The 23,854-nt window shown below is 38.6% G+C and overlaps 1 protein-coding gene across 3 annotated transcripts in view; it reads right to left on the reverse strand.

The window, feature by feature from the left end:
• The window catches only part of MAPK8 (mitogen-activated protein kinase 8), a 50,889-nt gene that overhangs the window by 23,825 nt on the left and 3,210 nt on the right, over positions 1–23,854 (reverse strand). For all 3 annotated transcript variants that reach the window (XM_009570684.2, XM_054071636.1, XM_054071637.1), the window contains 2 exons: positions 2,924–3,090; positions 145–274 (listed from right to left, as the gene is read on the reverse strand). In XM_009570684.2, coding sequence (XP_009568979.1) covers positions 145–274; positions 2,924–3,045 — 252 coding nt within the window. In that variant the 5' untranslated portion in view covers positions 3,046–3,090. Of the gene's footprint in view, positions 1–144; positions 275–2,923; positions 3,091–23,854 lie in introns of those variants that run through there.

Below are 23,854 nucleotides of genomic sequence, written 5' to 3' on the forward strand. Positions count from 1 at the left end.
ACCCTTCTGCGCTTATCATTGAGACACAGCCCTGCAACGAAAATCTCTATAATACAGAGGAGGCCATCCTCTGAAGTCACTTTTAAGACTTTTACAGAAGAATAATCTTCTAGTTAATTCTTTAACATTTAAAGCAGGACTTACATTTTTGTGATTAACGCACTTCATAAGTACAAGCTCTCTGTAGGCTCTTTTAGCATGGGTTTGGTTCTGAAACGGTCGGCTTAACTTCTTGATTGCAACATTTCGTTCAAGGATGGCATCATAAGCTGCACTGTAATTAAAAATACATTATTACATCTCAGTGTGGAGGTCCTTTAAGCTGAGGCAGCTGCCACCTTTTTCAGAAACCTTGTATCCTGCCTGCAGATAAACCACTTTTCCAGTATTAATGAGCTTCAGGGAGTGTAATAGTAAAGTGATCTTATACACTGAGCAATGAAAAATTTAGAAGTGTTTCCCAACTTTGTAGTACTAACACATGACAATCTCCACCAAAAAAATGCAGGACCGCTTTCTAAAATATCTTACTAAAGACATTAAACTCCTGCCACTCATTGGCATTCAAGAACAGATCTCCTAAAAAAAAAAAAGATCCAAAATACTTCAATATAAAAATTTTCTGTAAAATCTTCCCACTGAGAAAATAGAGGACAGAGGAAAAGTAGATTATATAATGTAAAGGTCCCACGCTTTCACTTATGCAGTTGCTTAATATCCTCAAGATACTGAGAGCATCAATGTCAAGATAAACAAAAATGTTAGCAAAGCCTTCACATACTGATGTCACTGGCTTTTATTTGGTAAAAAGGAAGAATGACATTTTGTTTGCAGACCGGTGCCAAGATTGTCATATGATTCAGTGACACAGGCTGTTTAACTGATGAAGGTTGTTACTGGGGACAACTCCCATAAGCATCACATTTCTACGACAGGAAGGCATGGATTTTGTTCCCGTAGGAGGTAACACGACAGCTGACTACCGTGCAGACTCAGAAAATATTTATCAGTTTTTAAAAAAGCCTCCACTGGGAAAATACTGTTTTCTTGTCTGTTATCAGGAATGGTACTCAAACCTGATGAAGAACATCTGCCAGTAAACTGTTCGCATCTACTAAATCTGACTAGCTACCTTAAAAAGCATGCTGTCTCTATAGAATGTAGGCTTGAATGATTTATTTATTTTGCTTTTTACATCATCAAAACATCTACTCACCATTGAAAAAAATAAAAAATGGGAACAACATATGCTGGTAACTTTCTTTGGTTTACATTTTCCATTATCTGGAATTCCTACCACTTTTGAAACAGTGGCAAAGAAGTGGCCAGAAAAGATGCCAACATGGGACTCTAGTACCAATATTTAAACTTCTGCATCCCCAGTACTTAATGGTAGCCTCAGTCCATTTCAGTATTAGATACGGTTGAGCCTTTAGGCCACCTGCTCCACATTCCTCTAAATCAAGTTGGATCAGTTGTTTTGGTTTTGTTTGTTTTGTTTTTTTTTTTTTAAAAAAAAAACAACCACAAGTACAATACAAACCAACAACAAGCCCAACCCAAATTACATGAATAATCCTCTATCTCCTTCAGACATGAGCAAGATTTAAGGACACGAGCATTCCAGTCCTCAGGGTAATCAGAGAAGTCTAACTAAAAAAGCTACAGTTACCAGCAGCAGCAATTACAGTATGCTAGGAGAGTAATTACAGGGTCAGTTTTTGAACCTCAGCTTGGGGAGGGGCAGTAAATTTGGAAATAAGGCAGTAAGGTATAAATGGGAATCATAGTGATAAAGTTTTTGCATGCATTTCTGCAGCAACTAAACAGACTTCGGTCAAACAACTGCCAGTGTCCTTGTCACTTTAACACACATGCAAACAAAGCTCAGATCAGTTTTTCTGCTGCTGCTACTTACAGACCAAATGATTTTAATGCCAGAAGCTACCATTTAAAAAACAATTCTTTCTAGAGTACTGGCCTTCGAGTTTTCATTTGCAGTGAGCACACTATCATTAAACCAGTTAAAACACAAATACAAATTAAAAACATACCCGTACCTCACATTCTCTAAACACTGATCCAGACAAGATCAAGGCAGTCAAGAGGTCACAGGGAGAAGTATTTGAAAAGATTATGCTTTTCCCCACCTTTCTCCTCCTTGATGTTTCATTTGTATTTTTATGTCCGGGGTTACTCTCTCAAGAGTTATAATAAATTGGAAGGTCTCTAAGTTACTATGCCATCCACACCCTTCTCTTGAACATTCAAAAAACTCAAGCAGCTTAAATCAACAATTAACTTTGAGGCAATGTCACTGAACAGGAAAGAGTGCCTACAGGCAGCTAGTTGTCACCAATCTTAAATCAATTGGACACTCTTCAATCCACACAGCAGAACGCTTTATTGCAAGAATTATATTGCCAAGTCATATTTTCCTAAACTGCATCAAGCATTTACATATTACAATGACAGGCAGCATCACAAATGCTCACTAAGCGGTATCAGGGACTAGTTGGATTATGAAGCTAAATGCAACAGACCCCTAACAAACCATTACAACAAGTAAAAGCATTTATGAGAGTTAAATATTATAGAAAGCCTTTGTAGCTATTGTTTCACTGTAAGCAGTATGGATTAGGATTAGTTTCTTTATCCAGGTTTTTACCCTCCTGTTAATTTATGGGATGCAGCACATCTGGCTGAATTTGCACAGAAGGGCATCAGTTCAGAAGCAGGAAAGGACATAGATCAAAAAGCAACAGCAATAGTCCTCAGTGAGGAAAAACGGCTATTACTATTGCAGTTTGGCATATAAATGGTAGTTCTCCACACTCCTCCTGAGTAACATATAACAGTTAAAGGACTGCGAAAATTCTGTCAAGGGAACTTAAAAGTATATTCAAATTTTAAAGAAACTTACCATACAATCCCTTGTGCTCCTGATCCTATTGGTTTTAAGTTTTGATACCGTTTCAATACCGTGAAAGTAGAGTCTCCAATTTCAACACTGTAGAAATTGTTGTCACGCTTGCTTCTGCTCATGACGGCAACTTAGTTAGATTGCTTCATCCAAATTTTGCTTCTGGCCTGTAAAGAAATAAAACTTGAAAAACTATGGTTTTACAATTGTAGGTAATTTGACGAAAGGCAATTTCTCAATGCACATGTTCACGAAAAAAAAATTAAAAAATTGCAGTGTCTTTCAGTGTATCATTTCCTGTTTCTTTGACATTAAACATACACTTCTAACTCACTTTACATGAGTTTTAGATGTAGCTGTAATAGATGTCTAGCACTGCAAATTCCTGTTTGACTAGAATAAGAAATGTCTTCAATTCAAGACCTGCAGCATGCTCTCTTCCTTTGTTCCTAATTTAAGGCACATTTTCCCACATTATTATTCAGCAGCCCAAAACAGATTTTTAACTTCTGTATGACATGGTGGTATACATTTGTTCAACTTAACCTCTGAAAACACCGACAGTGCAAATGTGTCCTCCACAAATAATCATAAATGTTGTACAAGTAGAATTCTTTTAAGAATCTGTCAACTTGCCAAATTCCACTTTCAACTAGCTAACCTGCATTCATTTCAGCTATACTGGTGCAATAAAAAGTACTCTGAAGTTCTAGAAAGGACACATTGTTAAACTATTTGTTATAAATGAAAAATGCACTATCTTAATTAGCATTTATGTGAAAAACAACATCAATTAAACAAGCCCCTTTTCCAAGATAGTTGGAAAAAATGAGTCTGTCACAGAGATTTAACTAAATACCAAACAAGCTTGTATCAGTGCATTAGTAGCATTATTACAAGATACCTTCTCCAGTTGATAGGGGAGAGTGACTGGAGAACTGTGGCCTAGCACAACAAAAACTGTGTACAAGTTGGCGATCCGGACCGTAAACGGCAGCTCCATGGGGTGGAGGTAGGCTTATAAGAGGGAGCCAAAAAGCCTAATTTCTTAGCAATAAGCAACAATACCCCCAGCTCTTTTTTTCCTTGTCCCTTTTATCACTTCATCTTCAGTCTCTGTCTCTTTCTCAACACTTTCTTCATAGATGTACTCACATAAAGTTTTGAAATAAAAATGCCCAACAAATACATAATGACAAAAAAAAAGCCCCATCCTGAATTAGGAGAGAAAACTTTTTGTGGAAGGTATGACATCAGTCAAACAAATACTTGAAAATCAGGAAACTAAGAATGAAGACAATCATTCACACAATTTCAATCTGTTCATTGTCTGCTAAGAAAAAAAACCTGTTGAGTTTATGCACTAAAACTGTATTACGATGTAGTGACATTGAATAATGTAGGAATAACCAGAACAGCTTAGTAGGCAGAGCTCTGCTGTTTGGTACCAGCATCAAGAAAATTAAAGTTTAATACTTCACTTTGGATAATTCCTTGGAAACAAATGCAGGAAGGACTGCTCCTCACCATCAAGGTTTCCAGATGAATGTTGACACCTTCCCATTCATTTAAAGGTCAATATACTGTACAGCCAAATCCAAGCGTTTAACTGAATTTTCATTCAATTTGCTAAACTTCATAGGACCAAAGGGTGAAACAAACCAAGTACAGTTTAAGAAAAGGATCCTGAGAGACAGTATCCTCTCAGAAAGCAATTCCTTTGTATTACAGATTTTACATGTACACCATATTAACAAGTATTGCCATTTGCTGCATATTCAATACTGTAAACTGTGCTTGGCAATATATTTATTAACCATTCTATAATTAACAATAGTGTTTTAGCATATAGCAGAATATAAAAGAAATCCTTGCTTATTTTCACTACAGCAAAAAAAGAATTCTGTGTGCAATCTTTCTGTAATAAATCTTTCACTCCTTTCAGATATCTTAGCTTTGCAGTTACCTGAGTACTGCCCATAACCAATTAGTCTGCCCCGTCCACTCCAAAGATAAATGAAAAAGAATATATCATTCATACACTAAGTCTTCATCATCAAAAAGCCCATATTCTGGACTATTACATTAATTATGCTTATCCTAAAAAAAAACCCAAAAAAAACAAAACCAAAAAAACCCACCAAGTTTGTGGCAAGGTTTGGTATGTGAACCTGGAAGTCCTACACTCTCATGGTCCATCCTTTGTACCCTACAACTGTCTCCCCAAGCAAAACAGCAAGGGAAGATGGGTAACCTACTTCCTGGCCAGAGAAAGAGAACACACAAAGGACAGTATTGCTTCTACGTGAGCACTGGTGCCAAAGTATTTTCCTGATAGATGGCTTTGGTCAGGACTACCACAAGCAGGAGGCCAGCCGGGCACCAGCCCACTATCTCACTCACTCTGGCCACATCTCCTCTTCAACAATTGTTGGGTTTGCTACTTCCACTCTCTGCTGTGCATGAACAGCACAAAGCTCGGCTCTCTCAGGCAGCTGTCTCCTCACCTGCCTTTCCATACCCATGGAGAAAACCAGCCTTACCTAAAGAAGATAACATCTAATTAGGCTTTTTCAAGCCTTACAGCAAGTACAAGATTGTTTTGCTTCCAAAACTTCAAACCACTCAGAGCCAAAGTTTCTTTTCACTGGACTGCCTAAACAGAGAAAGGAAAAATCTATAACATCTACTTCAACAATTAAAAAAAAATATTAAATAAAAAAATCCAAATATTTTAGATCTATTTAAGCAGCTATTAAAAAAAAATTTAAGAGAAACTATTTCAGTACAAATTCCTAAAGCAAAATATTGTAGACACCCTGTATCCCAATCCAGAGCATTTTCAAGAGTTACAGTTAGAAAATAAAACACAAAGCTTTCTAGTCCCAAGAACTGCTACATTCCTTTCTTAATGCCACACAAATTACAAACTCCTGCTGTCAGTGGTTTAATTATAATTGGTTACTTAAAAAAGAATGAGTTAAGTGTTAGAGACATGTGACTTAATGACAGTCAGATATGATTATACGTGCCTCTACCCTGTTTAAAAAATCTCCAACTGATGTCAGCTGTGACACTTGGAATTAAAAACAAAAAAAAAACAAACAAAACAACCACCCCCAATTAGTAAAGGGAAAAGAAATAAAAGGGGGAAACCATAACATTCTAAAAACACACTATACCGTCTATAAAAGCACTATCAGATTATAGTTTGAAAGACTTTCCCTGCTACTGGACTCCTTAAAATGTTGTTGAAAAACACACCACACTATGGCATCTAAACAATACTGAAGAGCCTACCATGCATTATATCTTTTCATTGACAGTCAAAAACCTCAGACTTCTAATTGCTGGTCTGTTTAAATCTTTACAAAATAAATTACAAGAAAGTTTCAGTCAACACTTCCCCCTTAGTCATGAAACATGTTAAGTAACTCTTCTTTTAGCAGATGTCCTTACATCAGCTGCAGGTGTTCTCCAAGAGTTCTAAACTACCTGGGCGATGCCTCGAACACTCCACTGCTACCCTAACCTATACATCATTAGCCTTGCAGGACTGTGAAGACTAGAAGTTTATTAGACCACTATTTAACAATATTTCCAAGTCCTAGGAAATTACTAAAGAGCAAGTCCAGAGAGATGGGTTTTGTAGTGCCAAGACTGATTTTTCAGGAAGTATTTACAGGAGAAAGCAAGTAAAAACAAACAGCCTTGAACTCATACACAGCAAAAGCAAACTTCTTGTGCACTTTCACCAAGGCACTATTTCAGGGAAGAGACTGCTATCTGGGGAAAAAAAAGTTTAAAGAACTGAGAAACTTCAAGTCAGGGTGTAATGCACAAATAAAAGCAGTTAAAACAGAGAACAAAAACAAATACTCAGATACAATTGGGAAGTTTTGTACTTCCACCTACATTTACATACAGCAGCCCTGGAGCACCAGTCCACATTTAACGTTATGTTTTTAAAGACTAATAAATGTAGTGTCCTGTATTCCAATGTGCACAAAAAAAAAAATAGTCTGCTTTGGATTAGGATATTCTTGCTTATCATTACAGTATTGACAGCACAGTTTTAAACATAAGAAGGATGAAGATATCAAACAGGTCAGCTAAACACAAATGCATTAGTCTGTTGCCTAATCGACACAAGCCTGAAAAATCTTCATGTAGCCAAACATATGCTCGAGCACACACGACCAGAGTCATAGAAGTTGGTTTCTTTCCCATTATCCATAAGGTTTGATCTCGTAAGCTTCACATGAGATTGCATATAGTACAAGAGATTGCTTACAATAATGGCGGACACAGAGAAAGAACTCAAAGCACCCCAGACCAAAAGACAGGATAGAAAAATGATACCAATTAAACAGTGATAGCAAGAGAGAAGAGTGAATAAATGAGGAAGCAGGGAGAGCGGAGTATCTCCACTTGCATCTAAATTATTCCCTTTTCTGCGGCCCCATGTGCTGTTCATCAAAAATTATCAGCCTGTACTGCGTCAGCAAGAGGTATAGTCTTCCTCTTCACTTTAAATGGATGTTCTTCTAACATAAAACTGACTTACTCAGCTTGAGAATAAACGCAGTCAATTCTCAAAAAAGCCACTTCTTGCACTTTTTGTATGATGAGCTATTGTGGGATGTAAATAAGCCACTTGGATGTAACACATTCAGGCCAGCACAGACAACAGAGGTCTCAAACCATACATAATACTTTTCCCACACACCTACAACCCTCTGGTATTTCAGCTTCCCAGTCATTGCAGCCTCCTCAGGCTCAACAAGCCCTGACAACCATTTCCCCTGCAACCCTCACCTCAAAGTCTCTTATAATTTCTACACGGATTTATCCATCAGCAATAGAAATTGTAAGCCTCTCACTTTATAAGCAAGTTTACCTAATGCTTTCCTCCCACTCAGCTCAGAACCTGTTGTGTTCCCTGTCTCTTCACCTCTCACGAAAGCATCCTCAGAACTGTCTGGTATTGCCCTGCTCTATAAATGCAGATTCCAGAAGAAAGCCAAAGACATCATTTTCCCTATCTGCTAATTTACTGGTGACTTGTCTTATGAAGTCTAGCTTCAAAGATCCGCAACACAAAAAGTCTTAGTCCTTAAATACTAAACTAAGCCTAAATTCAGAAACAGGCAGGCTTTCAAGACTCTTACACAATATATGTATGCAATGTCTTTCATTAAAACATGATTAAGCTATATCAGATAAATTCGCCTGCCTGAAATTTGACATTTTGTTCCATTTTCTAGCAACTTTGCAGAAGCACATATGGGAAGAAAGACATAATGCAGATTCCAGATTTCTATTATTAATGAGGAAACTAGTAATACATTTGTCCCATTAACTATCAACTTGCCAAAATGCTGTCAACTATCAGCAGGGGAAGAATCCTGCAGAACACTTCAATTTCCTCTCATGCATCAACTATTGAGCTTTTCCTTGAAAATACCTTGCCTAAACAAATTTCTGTACGTGGCAACCTTTCAATGGCAGCCCACAATTACTCAAGATAAGGATACTCAAAAACTGAACTCTAAAATAGTAGGGTGTGGTTTGGCATATCAACTTATTAATACTTCAGACTGCTGTAAGTAGTATTTACCCAAGGACATGCAACAAAAATGCTGGAAATGGAGAGAACACTATATCCATACAAAAAAAGTCCCCTAGGGGACCCGCAAGGCTGTGTATAAGTCTTAGTAAAAGCAATCAGAATTCAGTTGTCCTGCACGAGACTCAAAAAGCATGAATGCAGATGGATTAAACTTGTAGCTCCTTGAGAAGACATGTAGCATATATCCATGAAAGTAAATATTATGGCTAAGCTTAAGGAGTATGGACATTTATAAAAATGTTTCATTAACAGCCCATTCTCCTCCTCCACATGTGATTAATACCTACAGTAACAATTGACCAATTTTTTCACTCAGCTTTAAAATAAGCACATTTATAAACAACAGTAAAAGTTAGAATAAAAGAAACTATGTACAACAATGTTTATATACAAATATGCAAACATGTGCCATTTACTTCTGCCTAAAGAGAAGAATGTACTTTGTCATTTCTCAACAAAACTCTTCTTATAAACTTACTGACTTGAGTCTGGAAGATAACTTAATGCTGTAATTTAATACTAAGATGAAACTTTGTCTCTCATACAGAAAGCGTTCAATTTATTTATCAAGACATAGGACAATGTATGGACAGTATACATTCAAATATTTTTCCAGTAGCGCCTAAATGCCTATAAGAAACAGAGGACTTGGGGACAGAAAGGTGGGGTAGGAAAGAGAAGGGCTAATCCTTTGCTCACACAGCTTTCACTTAAAACAGTCCTACTGCAAGTGCATTAAAAACCTTAAAAATGGCCAGATGGACTTAGACATAGATAGAACAAAAAAGCCACAATGTAAAATTGTATAAACAATAGCCATATATTTGGTAATCTTGCCTTTGCAGAGTGTGCATAGGGATTTCTTTAGAAGGCAGGGAGCGATGACTTGATGCTCATTCCAGACCCCACTGTATTTAGTGCTTTTACACTTATGACCTAGACCACTGGACAGTGCTGTAAAGGGGCCTCCAAAGTAACAGAGCTTCAATTCTCAACATCACAGTAAATCAACCTGTTGTGTTCAAACTACAGCTGGCACCAGTGAGGCACAGTCAAAGTTTGCAGCTACGCAGACTTTGTGGTACAGACAAGGTTATCAGACCTGTGCTTACCATGTCATTCATTATGCCTAGATTTGGGCAATCTCACATTTCACTTTTAATATCAATCCAGGCTCACCTGCACAGAAATCTGAGAAGTTTAGCTGAAACGCCAGGCAATTACAAGAACCTGAACAGCTCACACAGGTCCCAAGTTTTGTATGCCTGAGTTAACCACAGCAAGTTTATGTATCCACAATTAGAACAAGAAAACAGAGTGTCTTCAACTGGACATCTGAGTATTTACTTTCTACACAGCACTACTATCAAATAACATTTTCTTGGCTATCACACCTGCTAGCCTTCATATCAACTAGACAGCAAGTCTGTGCTTTTCAACAGAGATCATTTTGTAAACAACGCATAATTATGCATAATGTTACTTCTCTCACATCGTGACCTGAATGTGTGCATTCCAGGAACACAAATGGAATATGTTCTGTGGGAGAAAGGATCCATCAGTTTACACAAGAACCCAAAATATTTTATCTTTTCTGCACTTTTCCCTTACTAGAGATAGTAACAATTAACAGGAAAGCTTCAAAGATTTCACCGCAAACTGACAAAAAGCATACATTTGAGAGACGTCATTTCTTTTTAGACAAAGAAATGGACTCCAGTAGATAATTTTCCCACTAGAGATGTGGAAGCAGACTTGGCTAGAATACTGGCAAGTTAAAGGGTGGAGAAACATATGTTCTGTGCAGCTAAGTCTCTATTATTGCTCATTAATTGCTGTTTTACACCTTTACTAGACAACATGAAATGAAAATCTAGGATTTATCCCATGCTATGGTGCACAATACCTTACCCTAAGTATCCTTTTATGTAAGAAATTATACATATTCAATTTGCTCCTACTACTATGAAGAAGCACAGCTAAGAAGTTATTTTCATACATAAATGCCTTGAAATGTAATAAAACATAACAAATAAGAAAAATTGTAGGAGGGAACAACCACCATTAGTCACAAGTTTTGCATGGAATCAGACTTGGTTTTCATATTTATGTTTTTAAAGCATTCTAAGAACAAGCATAAACAGGCTTAGTTTCAGAAGAAAATTAGGACACTAAGCTAGCCACCAGCCTTTGGGGCAAAACACATCTTAGGTACAACACAAACACCATTGAAGACGGTGATCTGCCTACAGACACCGAAGACTGGAGACTCTTGGGCAAAACTGATTTACAGTTAAGGAAGGAGATTCCTGCAGTAGATGCTCAGAAGTAGAATGACAAAAGAGGAAGACTATGACAGTCAGAGAAGCAGAAATCGAAAAAGGTAATTTAAACATAAAACAATTGTATGCATTAATTCATTAATTAGTAACACAATCAACATTATAGTGACATAAGCTACATATCAGTGATGATTCAGTAGCTCCATTGAGAAGGGATCTAACACTATTGAAACTAATATTCTTCAGGAATCTGTGGTTGACCTGAAGAAAGCCAACAGTATTTAAAGTATACACTGGATTGCTATTGAAAGCAAAACAAATTCACAGTGTCTCTAAAGATCTTGCATTAATGAATTTTATTTCTTTGTGAAAACAGAGTTCACTCATAGATGATTTGTATGCATTGTGTGTTTGCGAATGTCTGTCTAATTTTCAGCTGTCACCTCTAAAGCCTTCCATACATCTGATAAATGGATATTGCAAATAAAGCCCAGCTTTCAGATACTTAATAACACAAATGTAGCAGGAGTTCAGGGAAGTGATCATCCCCCTGTAGTTGGCAGTGGTAAGGCCGCACCTTGAATACTGTGTTCAGTTTTGGGCCCCTCATAACAAGAAAGACATTGAGGTTCTGGAGCATGTCCAGGAAAGGGCAACAAAGCTGGTGAAGCATAGGGAGCACAAATCCTATGAAGACTGGGCGAGGGAACTGAGGTGGAGTAGCCTAGAGAAAAAGAGGCCAAGGCGGGGGGGGGGCCTATTGCTCTCTACAACTGCCTGAATGGAGGTTGTACTGAGGTGGGTGCTGGTCTCCTCTCCCAAGTAATGAGTGATAAGACAAAAGTAAATGGCCTCAAGTTGTGCCAGGGGAGGTTTAGAATGGATATTAGGAAAAAGTTATTCACCAAAAGGGTTGTTCACCATTGGAACAGGCTGCCTAAGAAGTGGTGGAGTCACCATCCCTAGAAGGAGTTTAAAGACACACAGATGTGGTGCTTATAGATGATTTAGTGGTCGATTTGGCACTATCAGGTATGTGGTCGGACTTGATCTTAAAGGTCTTTTCCAATCTGAACAATTCTGTGATTCTATAAATGCTCCAGAGGCTCCACTTTACGAAACAGAAGAACAAAAGCATTCTGTTTATTTTAAATGTAACTTCATAACTTTTTCAGTTATTCACAAAAGTAATCATGGTTTTACTAATATTTTGCTTTTTCCATAGTGCCTTTGGAACTCAAATTTATATTTCAAAATACTTCCAGCTCTGCTAAACGCTGATGCCAATAAGGAATTTGGAAAAAAAGGAGTGAACACTGCAGCAAGCTATTACTAGATCATTACAGAAACTAAAGATGTCTAACAAAGCTGAAGCTTATTCAAAAATTAAATATTCCCATTGCTGACTATAAGATTAATTTTCTTAACTTGTATAGCTTTCAAATTATGCTTTCACAAATCAGACAGCTCTAAGTTGAACAACATCCACATGATTGCCTAAACTGCTCCTAATATTGACATGTGTTTAAAGAGATGTCCAGCTTGTGTGTAACTGATATGGAAGTGCCTTGCACATCATCAGGAGTGGCATAGCACAAAATTTCAACTCTACAGCTTGATCTCTGGAGCTATTTTCTACAGGCAACTATTAAACAAAACCACAAATACACTGCTCTGATTCTTAACTACCACAGGGCCAAAGTGCAGTGCAGGTACATTTCTTAAAATAACAACACATTTTAACATATTGTTTGGTTATTGAAGAGTCAAACTTGGTTAGTTACAGATTCAGTAGAACAGCAAACATTTTGCAGGAAACAAGTAGACTACAAAAAGTCATAATATAATCCAGCTGCAGCATGAGGTTAGAGCCACTATGTGAACCTGTAAACTGCAACATTAGACCACTGGAAGCAGTGTATTAGTATTAATGTAGTTCATGCCTTGTTAATTTAGGACTCTCCATAGCTGTTTCCTGTAAAATGTGCTGAGAACAGAGTTCGTTTAACAGAGAGGACTCCAAGTCTTCCCAAGAGATTTTCTGAAATTGTCATTTTTAGCGGAGAAAGTCATCTATTCATTTTTAAACACTCAGCAGCCTCTTGGAAATCGATAAATTGACAAGTCATCCTATTACCTGTCATACAGGTACACAACCACCATCTCAAGTTGTAAGTACAGAAGAAGTATAAGGGACCTCAAGAATTGCCAGGTGCTTTGAGTCTTCACCCTGATCAGCAGTCACTGAAGGTGAACTCATATGGAGAAAACTAAGCATTTTTACATTCTTAAGTAGATATGGTCACTTCAGTGCTCAGAAATTGTTTTGCAGATGAGGTACTCTCAGATACCCTAAAGCAGGTCCCTTTTTTGCACCACATACATTTCATCAGTCTTTGGGTTCCTTCTGCTCTCTAGTCCCATATTTCTCTCCACAGACTTAACAGTACATATTATCCGTTCCTTATTTCTTTTTCCACCTAGAAATACTTGCATCCTATACTCCAGTAACTCCACCCTTGGGGCCAACCTCTCCCACATCCAGCTTCCAGCAGAGGCTTTCCTGGGCCTCCTCAGAGCAAATGCAGTTTCTTGAATCCTCACAAATTCCAGATTTTGCACTTCACACTTAGGCAAGATAGTGTGTCTCCCTATAGCTCTTTAAAAATGGAGCTGGCTCTGTCCTGGAAGATTGAAAAGCAGCCTGGACTGTCCTGGAAGAAAGTCACTTACAGTTCTGGATTATTGTAGAAAAACTGTAGTTTTAAAAATTAGAAACAAAGTAAGAGTTTTTCCAGATCTTGAATCAAAACACAAATAAAGATTTAAGATGCACTAAGGACAATATGAAGATAAAAAAAGAAATGAAACAGAAAGAGGATTGAATTAGAAAATTATTTGTTTGGCTTTTTTTCTTTCCTCATCTCTAAAATGCGAAGTGAGGAAAAGGCAGGAGGGTAGAATCCAAGCACACTGAGTATGAACAGATGTCCTAGTAGGAGTTCACGACTACCTCCAGAGCAGCAGATAAATTCTAATCAGCTTCTCAATGATTCAGAGTTCTTCAGCAGACACACAGGCACAGACTTTTTATTTTGTCCTCTTGCAAAAATGGGTGAACTTCTACCTTTAATACTTTTACAGTAGAATTTGAAAGGTAACAAAAAGAAAAAAAAACTTCTTCATAGAAACACGACCTGCACCTTTGGGGTTTTTATTATTATTTTTAGTGAGCTTCCTGCAATTTAAATCTTTCCCAGCCTACTTACACGTCTTCTGAACTGTAATGCCCAAGCCAGACACTGTGTTATCTACTGAAGAAAAATAACTCTGCTATGTCTTCAAAGGGGGCAGAATACTTTCAGAAAATTTCACACCTACTGAAATTCAGCCCCCCACTTAGGGATGGACTACAAGCAATTAAAAGAAAAAAATATACTTGCAAATAAGGATAGCAATAACACTTTTCATATTTCATCTTAATCAAATTGATCTGCTCCTTCTTCTGGTTACTTTAGTTAGTGAATGCCCTCCATGGCAGGACCACAACAGCAGCTGCAGCACTGGGCAGAGCGCAGGTGACAGCCTGACCTGCAAGCACCACCAGCACTTGGAAGCTTCCTTGTTTGCTTTGGAGGGAGGGAAGAGAGTTACTACTGGCAGCCAGTCAAGGATTTCTCCAGGGAAGAACATACTTATTTCCCAAGCAGAGCTTTTCAGCAGCAGCTGGTGGCAAACACAGCCCCTCCGGTTATCCTCCCTCAAAAAAGGCAATTCCACCAATGCTGACAACACATGCTGTGGTGTCCCTGAAGCTAGACTGCCCAGGGATTATATGTGCAGAGCTAGTCATATATACAGGAACTTGAAGCTGTCGCGTTCTGTAGTACTGCTCCTGTCAGACTCATGTGATCAATACCACGGCATCTCAGACAAAGCAGCATGTCCTTTTGGGAATGTCATCCTAAATGTTTCACAAGCCATGATATAAGGTTAATAATAAAACCCGGAATGAGCTCAAACAACTCATTTTCAACCCTATGTTTTATGCATCATTGCTTGAATTCCCAGTATCAAATTATGTGCAAATACTCGGTAGCCAGAAATAGCACTCAGTCACAGTCTGCAGTCATCGCTGCCAAAATGTTAACAGCTGAACCTGGAAATGGGAAACCTGGAGTTGGAGAAAGTGAGCAGCAGTCAATGACTTTTGTATTGGGCAACTGAAATGTAAAGTGGTCCGATACAAAAATCAGACTAACTAACCCTTAAACAACCTCTGAGCTGTAAGGAAAGACTCATGACTGGCAGCAACAAAATAAAAACTGTAGCCAACACCATATTGAGATACTGGCATTTATCTAGCAATAGGTAGTGCAAGATCACATCCAAACACGTAGAAAGCTGCAAAACGAATTCCAGTTAAACACTGCTGCAGCTGAACTGTTTCCTAGCACTGCTCGGCCAGCTGGCACGGGCAGAACCACCAAATCTCCAGCAGCGAATTCATACACTCTTCCTGTGGAGCACAGGAAAGGCCAACATGTCCACTTCACATCACATTTTCCTTAGAAGCTCAAAGGATGCACTTACGCAACCCAAATATAAAAAAATAATATTTCGTAAAGTGATTTAAGAAAACGCTACTCCTGAACAGGGGCACCAACTTCAAACACTGAAACCGCCTTCACAACTTCTGCACATCGTCTGTATAAAAATCAATATTAAACTGCTGAACACATTTCTAAAGAGAATTCTCATATTGTGAAATATCACCTACAAAACATCCAAAACAGGACAATTAATATAATTGCTGCTGCTGCTAAAACATTTGTTTTGCTTTATATCAAATCAAATTCAGCTCAGAACTGAATTATTTTCAGGCAGACAAACACACCCCATACCTCGCACAGCAGGAAAAAAAAAGAACCAAGTAAAAAATGCACACAAACAGTAAATTATGCACAACTGATAAATTTTTTGTGTTGATTCTCTTCTCAAAACAGACATTTTCCTACTTTTTATCAATAAAGCTCTTATTGAGAGGATTTCACTTAATCCATTGTCTCACCCTTGCACTCCAGCCTCTCTACACTTCAAAATATTGTCACCTAATGCCAGTCTATAAGCTGTAGCCCTCCCACTGCAAAAAATACTAACATATAATAGCTATTCTAAAAATCAGACTTCTAGTAGCCTGAAGGCAAGGAAAGAAAGAAGAGCAAGCAAATGCATGCCATGAGCTCCAGGAAAAGATGTGAAAAACTGTGCTTATCTACCACTCCTTCAGCTATCTCTCCTCCTCCATGGAAGCAGGGAAGTCTGGTTTCTGGCAGGAAAGATGAAACCTGACACTTCTTCATCATTTGTGAATATTAAACGGTTGGTACTATCTGCATTTCCTGCCTTTGGAATACATTTTTTTAAAAAGGTACATATTCTGAACATGAAGTGATCTCTAGAGAGCCACCAAACATAACCACATAAAACATGCTGAAATCTGTACTAGGATTTAAGATTTATCTGAACTTTATCCGAGGCTTGCAAGTCGATTTTGGCGATAGTCAAATCAGTTCCGGTTATCCAAATCAGCAGCAAATAACACAGCAGCACACATAACCACCCAGCACTTCTCATGGTCACATCAGTTCCTGTAAAATGACCAGTAACTCAGTACAGCTGCTCTGGAATACCTGTGCACCTTTTCTGGAACATCCTCATCCATAGCCACAGCACTTATTTAATATATATATCCACACCAAGTTATACATCACTTCTGCTGTTGTTTATTACAGTGACACTCTGCTACTACACAGTATTCTGTACTACACACATACCAGGGGGTTGTATTTTGTGATAAGGATATATATGATACAGAGATTAACACAGGAGGCTACACAGTGAAATGATGCATTTGTAATGGAATATACAACAGCGTTTCTATATTTTCCGACTTTTTTTTTCTTTAAGGAAGCGATTAGACATCAGCAGAGAGCAAGATAAATGTCTTCCTCTTTAAAATAGGTTTTAGATTCATATCCCAGTAGGATGTAAATGAAAAGGCAGACAGGCTGCACCATGCAATACTGAAGAGCCTGTAAATTGGCATTCACAGAATCACAGAATCACAGAATCACAAGGTTGGAAAGGACCCATTGGATCATCGAGTCCAACCGTTCCTAACACTCCCTAAACCATGTCCCTAAGTACTTCATCCACCCGTTCCTTAAACACCTCCAGGGAAGGCGACTCGACCACCTCCCTGGGCAGCCTGTTCCAGTAGCCAATGACTCTTACTGTGAAGAATTTTTTTCTGATATCCAACCTGAACCTCCCCTGACGGAGCTTCAGGCCATTCCCTCTAGTCCTGTCCCCTGTCACTTGGGAGAAGAGGCCAGCTCCCTCCTCTCCACAACCTCCTTTCAGGTAGTTGTAGAGAGTAATAAGGTCTCCCCTCAGCCTCCTCTTCTCAAGGCTAAACAACCCCAGCTCTCTCAGCCGCTCCTCATAAGACTTGTTCTCCAGCCCCCTCACCAGCTTTGTTGCTCTTCTCTGGACATGCTCCAGAGCCTCAACATCCTTCTTGTGGTGAGGGGCCCAGAACTGAACACAGTATTCGAGGTGCGGTCTCACCAGTGCCGAGTACAGAGGGAGAATAACCTCCCTGGACCTGCTGGTGACCCCATTTCTGATACAAGCCAAGATGCCATTGGCCTTCTTGGCCACCTGGGCACACTGCTGGCTCATGTTCAGTCGGCTGTCAACCAGCACCCCCAGGTCCTTCTCTTCTGTGCAGCTCTCCAGCCATTCTTCCCCCAGTCTGTAGCGCTGCATAGGGTTGTTGTGCCCCAAACAAACAAATCCTAACACTGAGGATTCTCACCCTACATTTCCTCTCAATTTTTTTAAGGACTACTGAACTGTGGCTTTAAATAATCACAAAAAAAATTTAATAGGTAGCATTTTTCTAGAACAAGCATTATCAGAATGAATACTGCTACATCCACGAAAAAAAAAATATCACTGCAAACACTGCTGTGGTACCCTTCATAGAAGAGTATCTCTATCGCTTCTTCACTGTAATGTCACATGAAGCTCCACTACAGATGGCTCCATGATGAATCCGATTATCACAATATATGAAAGTAACACACTGCCAACTGTCTCTTGCAGGACAGTTTTGCCACAGAAATCATAAACCAGAATGGCTCTATCAAAAGGAAACTTGTATAATTCTACAGATTGGCAAAGAACCTGTTATGACAGCAGATTAAGAGCCTATTCTTAGCAAAATTCTCTTTTTCAGAAATAGTAGGATAAGACAAGAATCTTCCAATTCCTTAATCCTTTTTCAAATAAAAGATTACACAAAAGGACAGTAGATGGGGGGGGGGGGGGAAGTCAAGGTAAACATTATTTCAAAGGCTCTAAAATATTCAGGTTTATGGTAGGGCATTATTTGTCACTCTATTTGTAATCCTGACTGGGACTACTGCATTCAAGGGAATGCTGTCCTATAGTGCTTCATACACCTCCCTTTTGTACAGAACAGTTGCCATTCAACTTATTCTGGCACCTGAAACAGTTTAACCAAAATCTAACTTGAAAGTAATGAGAATAAATGATTAATTGTGGCACTGTACTGTTTCAGCTAACTGCCTAAGGGACCATTACTTCTAACCATAGCACAGAACTTTGTCTGCATATATGCTTGTCCTCTGCCCAACTAACGACCACTTAGAAAGCAGCGATACAAAATAAATAAGCAAACTATCAGCAAAGTAAACCAGTAAGTATGACTCAGGATGCTTCAATGAGATCTGCACAAGGCAGATCCATTCCAGGATTACTTTGGGGTAGGAGGAAACGCTTGTTCTTTAACCTCTTCTTGTAGGGGAAGATGAAGTATCTGGAAGCTAAAAGTTTCAGAAGATCAAAAGATTCTCTCATTCTTTTAAAGGACACAAGAAAACAAAAGATAACAAGTGACCTAAAATACTCATTAAATATCCACGATAAAGAGAACATTGGAGGCAGCAAAATATTGCATAACAGCTGGGGGGGAGGAAGAAAAAGGTTTTCAGAATGTTTTAAGACTACATTTAAGAATTACATCAACAGTTGCAAAGAAAAATAAAACCCTTAAAACATTTTAACTTAAAATCCCAGTTACAAAAACTTAGAATCCAGTTATGAATGCACCACTTCCATTAATTCATGCATTTATCTGTTAAGTACAAGCAGATTAATACGCTGTGAAATCCTGTCGAAAGTATTTGGCATAAAATACTTCAGTAAAAAGAGCATTAGAAAGGAACAAAAAACTCCAAAACATATTACAACCTTAGTGCTGGCAATTCCTTCACAGAAACCACCTGTAATGCAGGACAGTACTTTGCACAATAATTTACTGTGGGTGGGAAGGAAAGTGATATATTTCAAAATAAATGCTTTACTTTCTAGGTAGTTTGTAGGAAACTGCACCAATCTATAAGATTTGTTACTAGCAGCAACAGTCCGTTCTGTTGTCCCATTTCTCTTAGACTTCAGTGGTGCTTGATGCTCTGTTCCAGCAAAAAATTCCTAAGAAAGAAGTTCCCAAACTAGGAAGAGCTTGAGAATTCCCAAGAGCAAAAAAACAACTTCAAAAGCACTGCTGTGCACCACATGCTGATGAGAAAATTTCTGGGGAAAAATAGGAAGAATTTCAAGTAAGATAAATGGAGGAGAATAAAAATACTTCTAATCATACTAGGATTTTCTGATTTCCCCACAACGCCAAGCTAATACTAATGAAACTCTTTGGTCTCCAACATAAGCATACTAGAAACTGAAAAGTCTTTTTTCCCCATCTTGACATACAACTGGCACAAGACTCTTGTCATGCTTCAGTGTGAAAAACAGCAAATGAAACTCCAGCTATCATTCAACAAGAAGGAGCTCTACATTGCAGCAACTATGCAAATGAAAGTCAGTCACCGTTGGAAGGCTTCACTGCTTATTAAACGAACCACTGACATGCACCAGGACATTCCTCTGTCTGTCTCCTCAGACTGTCTGTCCCCTCAGTATTCACTTTGGTCAGTAGATGAAATAAATTAACTCAGCCCATGCCATTCTAATAAAGCTTTTTAGGATATCACATTATACCCTTTAGGATATCACATTATACCCTAAAGGTGACCAGGATGATTCTCATCATCTAAACATTTGCACAATGAAAGATAAAGAATTTATTAAGATTTATGCTACTCGGCATGTTAACCATGGCATTCACTTTTACCATTTCTACAGTAAAATTTAAGATTAGGATTACATGCTAGAAGCTATGCTTGTGCTTTTTTATACCCGAGATCCTGCAAGTAAGCATCGTAACTACAACTGAACTTCTTCCAACATAATACTAGGCATTAAAGTTATTAAAGAATACATCTAGGGCTGTTAAGGATGAGCTTTTCCCACAGAACTCTATCTGGAGTCACACCTGAGCAGCTGCATTCATGTATTTAAGTATTACAGGCTGAACCTCCAGGACGGCTGCTTTCCCAAGAGGCAATATAGTCAGGCTAGGTTGTAAGTTTCCATTCTGCTCATCTTCCTTTCCCTAAGATTTCATCTTAGCTTCATTAAATGAAGAAACACATAAGAATTAACAGTAACAAATAAGCTGCAGGACACTGTCTTCTCAAGGGAGCACAAGCATTAAGGATAACAGCACAGATGGACTTATGGACCTGCCATGGCCCTTCTTCTTTCTCCTAGCTGTTTGCAGTCTTACCACCTCTCTGCAGTCCTGAACCGCTATTGTGATCAATTGGAAATCAGCACTGATTTGCTGCATGAAGCCACTTCCTGTAGTAACTGCTCCCCGGCTAAACCAAAGGAACCTTCACTGACCCTACAGAAGATAAAAGCCTCACAGCAGCAGCTGCCAACACACTCCTCTGCTATGGAAAGCAAGACCTGGACAAGCTTCAGCTGGCTACCAGGCTGCTTACTGCAGGCTATTCCTTTAGAAACAGGTTTTTATGTTCATCACAGTGATCACAGGCATGATAGGTGCCACAACCTTTTTTTGTCCTTTATGCTAGCCTGCAAGCACTTCTGGCCCAGTCAGCTGGAAAGTTCAACGTAGGGCAGAGAAATGCCAGTATTGCCACCAGCAGATTTGAATGAAGATGCTTATCACATCTCATTACTTTTCCATCTCTTTCTAACACAGTTCTGAGCATCCTTGTTTATTTACATTACTGTGCCTTTGTTTTGCCAACTTCCTCAAGCTACTTCAAAACCAAAATTTTAAAAATCTTTGAACAGCAGAATGATAATATGGCTTGAAAGCAACCTCTAGAGATCATTTGCCTGTTCAAACCAGGTAGAATTTCAAATTTACATCAGGCTGCTCTGGAACGTGTCCAGTTGAAAGTATCCACAGATGGAGATTTTGTGCCCCCTTCAGGCCCTTGGTGTAGTACTTACTAACTCCCCTTGCAACAAGACATTCCCATCATGCCCCACTGAAATTTCCTTTCTTATATCCTGTGACCACTAACACATCTTTTCACTGTGCACCAACTCAATCATCCCTAGAAGCCCTTGCTTAAGGATGATTAAATACAGGAATTACATTCTCCCTCAGCCTTCTCTCTCTCAGGTTACAAACCCAGTTCCTCCTCCATCCTTAGGTAGTCCAGGCCCCAGACATCCCCGAAAACCAGTGCTGGACTCTCTTCTCTCCCTCACACAGGGTGTGTATATGTGTGACCTACTGGGAAACACTGCAGCTGGAGCTTCACAGCAGCACAGTTCCTTCCCTGTACCTGCTGGCCAGGCTCTTTCTAATGCAGCCCAGTAATTAATTAGCCCTAAGGGTTACAAAAGCACACTGCTGACTGCCGGTCAGCTTGTTATACATCAGGGGCCCCAGGTCCTCTGTGCTACCCAGTCAGCATCTCCCAGCCATCGAAAGCAGGAGGATCATTTTCATTCTGTGTATCTGAGTGCATACGGACATGCACACCTACAGAGCTGGGGAACATGATAGTTTGTAGCTAAAAGAGTAAATATCGGGTTAAGACCTTCCCCCCCCCCCCCCCCCCCCCCCCCGCATGCTTTTACAATCTCTAGTACAATGTCAATATAATTAAGCAATGGGAGGTTGTCAGAGTTCTGTTTTGTTGTTTGTGGGGTTTTCTGGAGGTACCTTTTGTCAGTTTTTTTGTTGTTGTTTCTAAATACTCAAAATCAATAATTACAATGAACAGGCTTTTGAGCAGCACTGCAGAATGAATGCTTGCCCTTTTTATTTTAAGTATACACACATATGAGCACATATAAAGTATTTCCTTTGTTTGTGACACAAAAGATCATTAAATTAAAGTATATTTTCTGCCACTCACTATTTTAGCATTACTCTACAATATCCAACTGAGAATGACTAATAAGCATCCTGTCCACATATCAAGCAGCAGCTATCCAACAATAAAAGTGACAATATGGGCAACAACTATGAGGTTTATTTCTGTATCAAGTTTATAGGCATTCAATTTGGACAGAAAAAGAACAAGGGATGAGTTTTTAAACACTTAGAGGAAAAAAGCATCTACAGTTAAGAAGATGTGTTGTTATTAATTATAAGTTACATCAAGACCATTATCTCATCACACATAAATCTAAGGAAAACGCAGGCCTTAGAAAACCTTATAAAAATATTCTACGAAATAAATAACAGTCGAAGTAACTGTACTAACAGCTGGTTGGGCAGTTCTCCACGCCAATCTGATTCAGCATAAGTAATGGATCTCCTCCTCCCAGTTTGATGCAGTCAGCTCCACTCTCTTGGAGGAGTTCTCACACAAAGGCTTTGCAAAATCTACAGTAAAAGCAAACTGCTATTCAGTGCTGGCTGTATGATAAGCTAGAACACTCCTTATGCTACACAGAATGGCAGACCCTTCCAGCTTACAAAAGGAAGCTCACTACTGTGTTCTTGGTGTGTTCCTTGAGCTCACACATCAAAGTTTACATCAAGGAAATCTTAAGTTATATTTTTAAAGTATCTAGCAATTCTGATTGGTTTTTATTTCAGTTCCTGTAACTTAGTTCTTCAAATTCCAGAATATAGCCTTCATTAAAGGTTATTGCTATAAGTGTAGCTATGCATGATACTTACTGCCATAAATTTCAATATATAGGCAACGTACTCCAACCATCACCAAGTCATCATGAATTTCTCAGCATTTTCAAATTCCTCTAAGATAGCACATCTCTTAAAATATCACCATTCACTTAGAAGGCTACAGTTTTGCTGCAAGACAAACTTGTACACATGAAAGGTACTAATAAAATTCCACTAAGCATTTTGTAAATACAAACAACTTGGAAAACTACTCAGTGATCTACATCTGCAGTCCTATATTTTGAATAAAAGTTGAGACAGAAAAAAAAAATTAGAGTATTTCAAGCCTTCTTTCTAAGCTTCACATATTGCCGAGATATAATAATAAGCTGGGAAAAGCAATAATAAGGGAAGATTTGAACACTGAATTAAAAGCTGCCTCTTCCAAGTGGAATAACCTATAAGATAAATGCTCAATATTTATGAAGTGCCACAAAAGACAAATGAGCATTTGCATTACTACACGTAAAACACAGTCCTAAAACTGTAAATACTTTCTTGTCCATAAACATAATATTTAAAGAAAGTGGAAAACAGACAGTTATCGGCACTTGCCTGCCTCAGTCTCAAAATTTACAGATTGTTTTATATAAGGGCCCCTGTTGATACCATACATATGCTTTGAAACAATTAATACAGCCATGTGTGGAAAGTGATGGCCATCCACACAAGTTACTGACTCATAACTTCTAGATCAATATTCATTACCAAATGGGTATTCTTCCCCAATTCATTTTGGGCTCTATAGTACATTCAAGAAATCAAAATAGACAGCTTGTTTAAAATGCTTTTCAGTAACATCAGCAGAAGATCAAGTCTGCAAACAAATCTTTAAACAA

This window comes from Cuculus canorus, chromosome 7, assembly GCF_017976375.1.
Source record: "Cuculus canorus isolate bCucCan1 chromosome 7, bCucCan1.pri, whole genome shotgun sequence".
NCBI classification, from domain to species: domain Eukaryota; kingdom Metazoa; phylum Chordata; class Aves; order Cuculiformes; family Cuculidae; genus Cuculus; species Cuculus canorus.